General features: G+C 47.4%; 1 protein-coding gene across 3 annotated transcripts in view; it reads left to right on the top strand.

Annotated features, from left to right (window-relative positions):
* The window catches only part of GATA5 (GATA binding protein 5), a 28,672-nt gene that overhangs the window by 7,803 nt on the left and 10,306 nt on the right, over positions 1-10,563 (top strand). For all 3 annotated transcript variants that reach the window (XM_075571422.1, XM_075571424.1, XM_075571423.1), the window contains exon 3: positions 5,563-5,732. In XM_075571422.1, the coding sequence (XP_075427537.1) occupies positions 5,563-5,732 (170 nt within the window). The remainder of the gene's footprint in view (positions 1-5,562; positions 5,733-10,563) is intronic.

Here is a 10,563-nt window from a genome sequence, read left to right as displayed (position 1 = left end):
GCCTGACATTTCTCTCATGGCCCTCTACCAGGAGGGTAACGTCTTTATAACACACTGCACCCAGGGCTGAGTCAGTCCATTAAATCAATCTCCATTCACCATTCCTTCCCCTTTGGAAAGTCACAAGAGTCCCATCATTTGCTGATGGTGGGAACATGTTGCTCAAATTTATATCAGGAGAAATACGTTTTGAAGCTGCAGACCAAGAAATATCCTACCTGTGTGTTTAAAATAAATAAATAAACCAGTTCTGTACTATGAGAAAATACTTGTAGCATTTTTTTTAAACAGTTGATTGACATTTTTCATGTATTATAATGTAACAAGCATTTTTTTGTTTCTATAGCAACCATTTACAAAGTCGCATCCCCTTCCTCTTCTGAAACAGGCTCTGGCACACCCCTTTTGGAGCCCTGCCCTCTCTCTAGCAATGCACCAATTGTATCTAGTGACTGCCTGGTCACATGATCTTCCCCACAGAGCTTTGCGTCTTTGGTCCTCTTCTGCTGCACTGACGGACATTTAGTGAACCTCTCAAGCCGAATCTTCACCGATCGATCGGCAACTTAGCTAATTACTTATCATTGTGTGGATTGTATTGATGCACATATTAAAGGGGGAGGGAGGGGGAATGAAAGCAGCTGCTTGAATGTGCCTGATGATGAGCCTTGCACTGGAACAACGTTCCAAGGAAATATGACAATATTGCTCATACTTCTGCGCTGTTCTTTTATAAACTTACAGAAAGTTGATTGTCTTTAGCAGATCAAGAAGGGGTGAAGGGGGTATTTGTTAACAATTTCGTTAGCCAGGACTGTGCCTATTTATTAAAAAAATGGAAATAGAACATGAACTGCAAGAGTTTATTTTTCTCAAATCAAATGAACTGAAAATGAGTTTCATTCAGTGGCAGTTTTGTGGGCAGTTTCTCGGGCAGTTTCTCGGGCAGTTTTGTGGGCAGTTTGGCGGGCAGTTTTGTGGGCAGTTTGGCGGGCAGTTTTGTGGGCAGTTTGGCGGGCAGTTTTGCGGGCAGTTTTGTGGGCAGTTTGGCGGGCAGTTTTGTGGGCAGTTTGGCGGGCAGTTTTGTGGGCAGTTTGGCGGGCAGTTTTGTGGGCAGTTTTGACGGGCAGTTTGGCTGGCAGTTTTGTGGGCAGTTTTGACGGGCAGTTTTGACGGGCAGTTTTGTGGGCAGTTTGGCGGGCAGTTTTGTGGGCAGTTTGGCGGGCAGTTTTGTGGGCAGTTTCTCGGGCAGTTTGGCGGGCAGTTTTGCGGGCAGTTTTGTGGGCAGTTTGGCGGGCAGTTTCTCGGGCAGTTTGGCGGGCAGTTTTGACGGGCAGTTTTGCGGGCCACGATGTCACTGGCTTATCATTTCTTTACATCTGCCCCAATCCACATCAGATTTTGTGTCATGTGATTGACGCCTAAAGAAACCCTGTACCCAGCCGGTGAATTGTAAACCGTGATTACACCGATGCTAGTGCAGGGGTGAGCCCCTCCAATCCTCAGGAGCCACCAAACGGTCAGGTTGTTAGGATATCCCTGCTTCAGCACAGGCGGTTCAATAAGTCCAAGACTGAGCCACTGATTGAGCCACCTGTGCTGAAGCAGGGATATCCTGAAACCCTGACCTGTTGGTGGCCCTTGAGGACTGGAGTTGCCCCCCCCCCCTCACCCCCCGTGCTAGAGAGGGCTTTTGAACTCTCTGCCCCGACGATTGTGCACCGATTTCACTTATGGTTCTTCAGCACTCTGGGAAGCGTTACAAGGCGCGGTGAAGATCGCACACTGGTGCACAGAGAGAAATAGAAAGTATCACTTTTTGCAGTTATTGTCTTCCATTTTTGGGGCATCAATACGGTCTGTCTGGTTGCAGTAAATGTGTCCGCTGAAGAGTTTTGCACGAAACGTTAAACGGTGCTACAGGTGGTAAAGGAGAGGATACGGTTACAGGATGCCCTGAACAGCCTCATTATAAGGCCACTTGTGATGGACTTTCCAAAATATTCATGGGCCCAATAGTATTAAGGAAAAAGCGCTGCAATTCTGGGTCATAAAATCTGTACCGTACATGTTAACGAAGGCAAATGGTTATTTTCTTTAATACACAACCGGAGAAATGTTTTTTGCCCCAGAATTGCACCACTTCTGCCCAGAATTGCACCACTTGTGCCCCAGAATTGCCCCACTTGTGCCCTGGAACAGTGATGTATCCCTTCAACACCGACATTCCGGAATGTTTCCAACACAGTTCCTCTCCTGTCTGATGTGTCTGGAGCGCCTTCAATTTGGACAATATATTCAATTAACATCAGATTATGAATATATCATGTTATTTATATAGCGCCAACAAAGTGCGCAGTGCGTGACAAATGTGCAAATAAATTACAGACAATTGGGATAAGAGCAACATGTAAATGGCAACATAAGGCAACAGAAGATCCTGACCCAAAGAGCTTACAGTCTAATTCCCTTGGAAACAGGACATGGGATAACACTGCATGCCTTGTTTACGTGATGATTGTTGAGAAAGTTAAATTACTCCTATTGAATTACATTCTGTGGGAAAAACAACGTCTAAAATAAAACATGAGCCTGGTAAAGAATGCAGAAGCTAGGCATTGCAGGCACCCGCTGTATGGCCGGGTAAGTTACCCCGGGGTATGATTAGTAGGCTATAGGTGCTGATTGTACATTCTGCCCAAATATCAGCAATGTGGACACGGGGACCAGCTGTACGGTTGGAACATATCAGCCACATGTGGTTTGTAGTAATCACGCTTAGTTATAGCATATGAGGGAGGGAGGAGGGAATTCCATGCCGTCGGGCTTGGTGTGCCCATAGGTCAGGCTTGGTGTGCCCATAGGTCAGGCTTGGTGTACCCATAGGTCAGGCTTGGTGTACCCATAGGTCAGGCTTGGTGTACCCATAGGTCAGGCTTGGTGTGCTCATAGGTCAGGCTTGGTGTGCTCATAGGTCAGGCTTGGTGTGCCCATAGGCCGGGCTTGGTGTACCCATAGGCCGGGCTTGGTGTACCCATAGGCCGGGCTTGGTGTGCTCATAGATTAGGCTTGGTGTGCCCATAGGTCGATCTTGGTGTGCCCATAGGCCGGGCTTGGTGTGCCCATAGGTCGATCTTGGTGTGCCCATAGGCCGGGCTTGGTGTGCCCATAGGCCGGGCTTGGTGTACCCATAGGCCGGGCTTGGTGTGCTCATAGATTAGGCTTGGTGTGCCCATAGGTCGATCTTGGTGTGCCCATAGGCCGGGCTTGGTGTGCCCATAGGTCGATCTTGGTGTGCCCATAGGTCGATCTTGGTGTGCCCATAGGCCGGGCTCGGTGTGCCCATAGGTCAGGCTTGGTGTGCCCATAGGTCAGGCTTGGTGTGCCCATAGGCCGGGCTTGGTGTGCCCATAGGCCGGGCTCGGTGTGCCCATAGGTCAGGCTTGGTGTGCCCATAGGTCAGGCTTGGTGTGCCCATAGGTCAGGCTTGGTGTGCCCATAGGTCAGGCTTGGTGTTCCCATAGGCCGGGCTTGGTGTGCCCATAGGCCGGGCTCGGTGTGCCCATAGGTCAGGCTTGGTGTGCCCATAGGTCAGGCTTGGTGTGCCCATAGGTCAGGCTTGGTGTTCCCATAGGCCGGACTTGGTGTGCTCATAGATTAGGCTTGGTGTGCCCATAGGTCAGGCTTGGTGTTCCCATAGGTTGGGCTTGGTGTGCCCATAGGCCGGGCTTGGTGTGCCCATAGGTCTGGCTTGGTGTGCCCATAGGTTGGGCTTGGTGTGCCCATAGGCCGGGCTTGGTGTGCCCATAGGTCAGGCTTGGTGTGCCCATAGGTCGGACTTGGTGTGCCCATAGGTCGGGCTTGGTGTGCCCATAGGTCAGGCTTGGTGTGCCCATAGGTCGGGCTTGGTGTGCCCATAGGCCGGGCTTGGTGTGCCCATAGGTCAGGCTTGGTGTGCCCATTGTTTGCCTGGCCTGCAGTTTCTGATTTTGATAAAGTGTTCGTAAATAAACCTGTGACCTATTTGTATTACCCACGACAACAGAATGTCTGACTCCATTATTGCAGGGGGATCGGGACGTTGGTGGAACGCACGTAAACAGTGGTCTAGAACGTCCCGTTCCACTTAAGCTGGGCCTACGGTCGGCATCAAAAGCCCCTAAGGGTTACACCTTTCTGGAAGTTATAATGAATTCTTACCAATATCAGTAATTATTGACCTGCCGAGCTAGGTGTTTTGCTCCTCAAAGTATTTGAGAGTCTCACTGATAGTACAGACTGTCCAGTAGGGTTTTATCCACGTACTGTGCTGATGGACCTTTTTTTTAATGACCCGTAGGTATGCCCATGAAAGTACAACAAGCAGCCCAACTACAGCACTGAATGGCTGAACCAGGCTCTCTAAGCACAAGGAGCCTTAGGCGGAGTCCATGGTGACTACAGACGTGCGGAGGCGCGCTGAGGCTGAGGGAAAGCGAGTGCTTTCCCTGGCCATAGTTCGCGCGCCGTCCAGGGGCGTGTCTGGGGGCGGGCCAGTGACGTCACAGAGCTGGTTCGCCCTCATTGGGCGAACTGCTCACGTGACCGGCCCTGCACTCCCGTGAGCGCCAAAACTAAAAATGAAATGTCGGCTACGCCTCCGCACGCCTGCGGAAGCGTGCGCGAGCCCCTGCTAAAGCCGCTCTCATTGCGGCTGCAGGGGCTCACTGCCGAGCGTAAGCGCACCTCAGCACGGGTCAGCGCCTAAGCGCTGACCATGCCCGAGGCCTTAGGCTTTGTCCATAGTGAAAGCGAGCGCTACAGTGCTACTTGTCTCGCGCGAGCTTTCCTCTCCGGCAATGTGTGGACTGTAGGTTTTTGGGGTTGGGCGTGGTCATGACGTGCGGGAGGGGGCGTGTCAAGGAAGTGTCATGCATGAGAACACGCCTTTAGCAAATAATAAAATGCATAATGCCATGCCACTTACAGAAGTATTCTGCAAACATATACATATATATATACATATATATATATATACACACTATGCATGAAAACATGCCTTGTTAAAAAAACATTTGTATAAAATGTGATGCATTGAATTAAGCATTGTAGACTACAAAAAATAAAAAAAATAAATGAACAATTATATACCAGTAAGGGACAATACATCAGAAATGTCTCTCCATACATTATCATTGAGATTTCTGTCATGGTATGAATTAAAGGTTCACTTTTGTAAACCTCAGAAATCATATTTTGAATAGTTGAGTTGTCCATATTCTCACAGCGAGCACAACTCCACTGACAAATAGTCATCTGAACAGTATCCAGGCAGAATAGCTTACTAAATTTTCATTGGCTGCTAGCCGCTCACATGACCAGGCCGTCTCGCTGCAATAGCAAACAAGTTTGTCTCCTCCGCTTTTGGTATCCTTGTATCTCACGTGCAAGCGCGCGCTCACTATGGCCATGCGCTTTGGGATACACACGTTTGTTTGTAAGCGCGTGCTGCGCAGCTCGCTCCGTATCTTGCACTATGGACGAGGCCTTATTAGTGATTACTGTATCTCTGCTTCCTTACAGAGTTCTTAGAAGAGTTTCCTGGGGAGGGGAGAGAATGTGTCAATTGTGGTGCCATGTCCACCCCGCTGTGGAGACGAGACGGCACCGGCCACTACCTGTGTAATGCCTGTGGGCTCTACCACAAAATGAATGGCATCAACCGGCCACTTATCAAACCACAGAAGAGACTGGTAAGAACCCACCATCCATTGCGCCCAACTGCGGGGGTCAATGCATTTATTGTGTTTATACAGTGTGCACACATCTATAAGAGAGCACAGACGAAAAGAGCGTACACTGTAATCAGAGGTGACACTTGTCACACTGTATCGCAGAGTGTGCTTCAAATATTTCACTCTTAATGACAAACGGAAGAAGTCAATGTTTCGGGCACTTATTATATTCCCACATCGTGCCAACGACATTCTGACATTCATATGTACATAGGTACATATATACATCTAGTCCAAATGTACACAAATATATTAGAGGGCTGAGCACGCTAGGCATAAATGTTGCTCAGAAAAGCTTGTGTTCTAACTCAGGGGTTTCCCTGCTGAGGAGAAAGATACATGTGTCATTGGGACCATTACTTCCAGGGCTGGTCCTGGGCAGTAACGGCCAGCAAACTGCAACATTATTACAAAGGTGTTTTAAAATAGGTGACATTGTAAGCTTAATTGCTGTGTGCACGTAGGGTATTTGATGGTAACCCTCCTCCGACAGTGCTGCTATTCAAACAGCCCTGCATACTATAGAGTCCCCACAAGCTATTATTATTATGTGCTAACGCAAGAGGAATGAAGGGTTAAGCACTTTCTATCCCTCTCACTCACTTAACGCTGATCCCAATGGCCAGGTGGTAAAAAAGTTTAGAATCCACAATTTAGACCAAAGTTGCTTTAGATTGACTCAAAAAGGAAGATTGTATATGAGGTGCTTTCCCTGTATATGTTGAAGTGAAACGTGAAGCTAAACGGCCTTTCGCCGTATTATACCGCTGTTATTCCCTCTCTTTGAAAGGTTTGTGTATTAAATTCTCTCTGGAGCTTCCCTCGCGTACATAACATAAACTTCTGGAAAAGCTATTCTAAAATAATGAATGGGTTGGAAAGCTGCCCGTGTATGCTCGTGTGTGTACCCGTGTGTACCCATGTGTGGGACTATTGCTTCCCGTGTGTGCCTATGTGGGCATGTGTATGCCCGTGTGTGTACCCATGTGTGGGACCATGTGTTTCTGTGTATGCTCGTGTGTGTACCCATGTGTGGGTCTATTGCTTGCCGTGTGGGCATGTGTATGCCCGTGTGTGTACACACGTGTGGGACCATTTGTTTCTGTGTATGCTCGTGTGTGTACCCATGTGTACCCATGTGTAGGACCATTGCTTCCTGTGTGTGCCTGTGTGGGCACTTGTATGCCCATGTGTGTACACATGTGTGGGACCATTGCTTCCCATGTGTGCCTGTGTGGGCACGTGTATGCCCGTGTGGGACCATGTGTTCCCGTGTGTGCCTGTGTGGGCACGTGTATGCCAATGTGTGTACCCATGTGTGGGGCCATGTGTTCCTGTGTGGGCACATGTGTGTACCCATGTGTGGGACTATGTGTTCCCACGTGTGCATATGTATGCCCATGTGTGTGTACCCATGTGTGGGCCATGTGTTCCTGTGTGCACCTGTGTGTGCACGTGTATGCCCGTGTGTGTATCCACTGCTATTACCTGAATGTCTTTCTACATTAGGAATAAACATTATCTCTGGCAATAAAGGAGTTAAATCAGCATTATGTCTTTTAAGTTCCTAACTCATTGGCTACAGAATCACCAAAATATCTGGATTTGCCCAAAAAGCCCCATACATTTTAGCCTGCATTAGTAAAATGCATCCAATTACACTACTTGCGCGAAAGTTTAATTTTGCACCCGATTACAACAGGGGCAGGTTCATCGAGTGGCGGTACTGGTTAGCGCTGCCGAAACGGCGGTAACGCTCCTTGATTTGAATAGGCGCTGACGCTGGATCTGGGTCACTAACCCATACCGGCACCGGATGAATCTGCCCTTATATTTTGTGCTGTGAAACCCCCCAGTTTTAGAGAAAGTCTGATGCCAAATATTTTCAGAGGGCTTAAGAATGCCCAAATAATGAACTGAATTACTTTATAACTGCCCGAAGTACCAAGGAAATGGTCGGATACAATTTGGGGACAGGGTTATCTGCACCATGGCTCGGATACGTTCCTCCAATTCTTTGCCATCTTTGGGAAGTGTCAATAGAAAGAGTTAGGGATGGATTACATTAAATATATATTTTTGAGACGTTGTGCCTCTCTGAATCATTTCACCCCCAAGTTTTGGGGTGGCACAAACCTCCTGCATCAGACAGAAGGACCCGGAGATATATCTTGCATTTCATGCAGTTGGAAGCAGGAAATGTTGCAGTGCTTTAAAACAAAGTTTCCTTTTGCCCTCATACATTTCCCACTTATTGCAGCAACATATGAGCCTCTCACTATCCACTACTAAGACCAGTATAGGGATTTGTTTACAAAATAACTGCATCAATTAGACACAATTGCTGTGGAAATACACACTACATTTTAGCTGTTCACTAGAGAAATTCTCCCTTGACTATTGGTGCTGGCCATACAGCAATAAAGGGGTGTAGTAGTAATTTGCTTCAGTATTATTGATACAAAGCGAGCGGCTGTATTACAAAAGCAGCAGCAAATGACATGTGTAATACATGTGCCTGCTCTGGGCACCATCATTTTGCTCAGTGTACACACAGTTGCATTGTCAATGTTACAGATGTCAGCAAACAGTGAGCTGGAACACACATATGTAATCACAATATGCCGAATAATACGAAAGGCGTGACGCAGTATACGGAAGGTGAATTACAACAGGAAAAACAAATCTCACCCACAAAATACATCCTGTGCCCTTTTTGCTGCTTCTGGCTATCCCGTTAAACCCTTGCAGCGCCTGGGTTGGCGTTGAAGAGGTTAATTCATGGAAGGGCTGTCACGGCATTTCCGATTGACGCAGCAGTTGAGACCGAGCTAGAGATGAGAAAGTTAATAGCGGCGGTCATATTTAATGAGCCCGCGCATTATTACGTCACATTCAGACCCTCTGCCATTTTCTAACGGTTGTTGTGGGATTTATGTTACGCTTATGCAGCTTTAACAATTTAGGCACAAAATTAAGTCTGAACAGCACAACATCTTAAAGCAGCAGAACATTCAATATCCTACGTGTGTGTGTGTGTGTGCGTCTCTGTGTGTGTGTATGTGTGTGCGTCTGTGTGTGTGTGTGTCTCTGTGTGTGTGTGTGTGTCTCTGTGTGTGTGTGTATGTGTGTGCGTCTCTGTGTGTGTGTGTGTCTCTCTCTGTGTGTGTGTGTGTGTGTATATGTGTGTGTGTGTGTGTGTGTGTGTGTGCGTCTTTGTGTGTGTGTGTGTGTGTGTGTCTCTCTGTATGTGTGTGTGTGTGTGTGTGTGTGTGTGTGTGTGTGTGTCTGTGCTTTTAAAAAAAATGTACTAAAAAGTTCTGTATTAGATAAAACTTACTGATTTTTTAAAATCAACTCTTAATGTTATTTTTAATGCGCTTAATGAGTTGTAACATACTGAGCATCCTTTGGTTGCTATAGTTGCAACTCCAGTCCTCAGCAAGTGCAGTTGTAGACTGAGCCACCTGCGCTGAAGCAGGGATATCCTTCAAACGTGACATGTTGGTGGCCCTTGTTGCTTGGAGTTGACCACTCCGGCTATTGCGGGTTTTAGCACACCTCCCCAGGCAGCAGCGCAAGACCGTATCAAATTATCACAAACAGGAAAGTGTTGCAGTGCTCCCAGCAGGAGACTGAGCTGTAAGCTGTAACAAGAGACAATGTTACCTTAGTAATATAAGGTTACATTGTAGCTGCTGAGTTACACTGACTGCAGAATTGATTCAGGAGCAGCAATGACGTGAATCCAGAGAGCAGTCTACTCGCTGATCGATCACAGTAGAATGGATTGATTGGCAGCTTAGGTAATCAGTTTTCATTAAAGGTAATTAATTGCTGCATATATTAAAACAATTTTTTTTTAAAGTCCCGTGAGGAATAACAACCGAGTGAAGAAATTGTGAGGGCCCAAGTGACAAAACAGGTTTTAGAAAAATCAAAGTGATTGTTTAATTTGCAACTTGTACGCTTTTACTAAACTTTCCAGGCAGAGCACATTTTCCTAACCCACTCTGCAAACAGGAGCTAAGGTCTATTAAATGATTTTACTTTTATGCTGAGCCAAACATATGTGCACTTTTTACTGAATGAAAATCCAGGCAGTGCAAAATACAGAAGATTAGCAATAAAAGCTGCAAGAAAGGACGAGACAACCTTGTTCCAAAGAGCTTACACTCACTCTGCTGACTACTCAATAAGCAGCAGCTGTAACTGCATCTTGAAGGGGCCCTTATACGGTGTGTTATAGTAATAAGGCTTCGGCCAGGCAGCGAGCGAGCACGCTGGCGCTCATGCGCGGTGACATCACGCTCCCTGTTCGGCCGGGAGATTTGTGGCCAGCTTGGTGCGCCCGCGGGGCGGCGATTCGGGAGGCGCGGCCATGACGTCACGGAGCTGGTTTGCCTTCATTGGGCGAACCGCTCGCGTGACGAGCTTGCGGACGATAAATTCAAATTGGCTTGCTCTGCAAGCAGCTAAGCGCCGAGCAGGCGCGTACGCACGCTGGCCACACACATTGCCTCAATGTGTTTCATAGCGGCCGGCGTGAGCACGCCCGCCCGCTCAGCGCCACCCTGGCTGAGGCCTAAGACATGCAGAGGACACTGCATCAGGGATCACTACAAATGTATTATGGTTTTTCTATTTCATTTGTATTTATTTTGTTATATTTGGGCAATATGTTTATATTTACCATTTAAGCCGTAAAACCGAGCGTTGAAATGGGCCCAGATGTTTCGGTGAAAGTCGTGCTGCTCGTTTCTACATAAACAAACCGCCCAGTTCTAAG

Source organism: Ascaphus truei, chromosome 15 (assembly GCF_040206685.1).
Source record: "Ascaphus truei isolate aAscTru1 chromosome 15, aAscTru1.hap1, whole genome shotgun sequence".
NCBI classification, from domain to species: Eukaryota; Metazoa; Chordata; class Amphibia; order Anura; family Ascaphidae; genus Ascaphus; species Ascaphus truei.
This window is presented reverse-complemented; position numbering and strand designations above follow the sequence as displayed.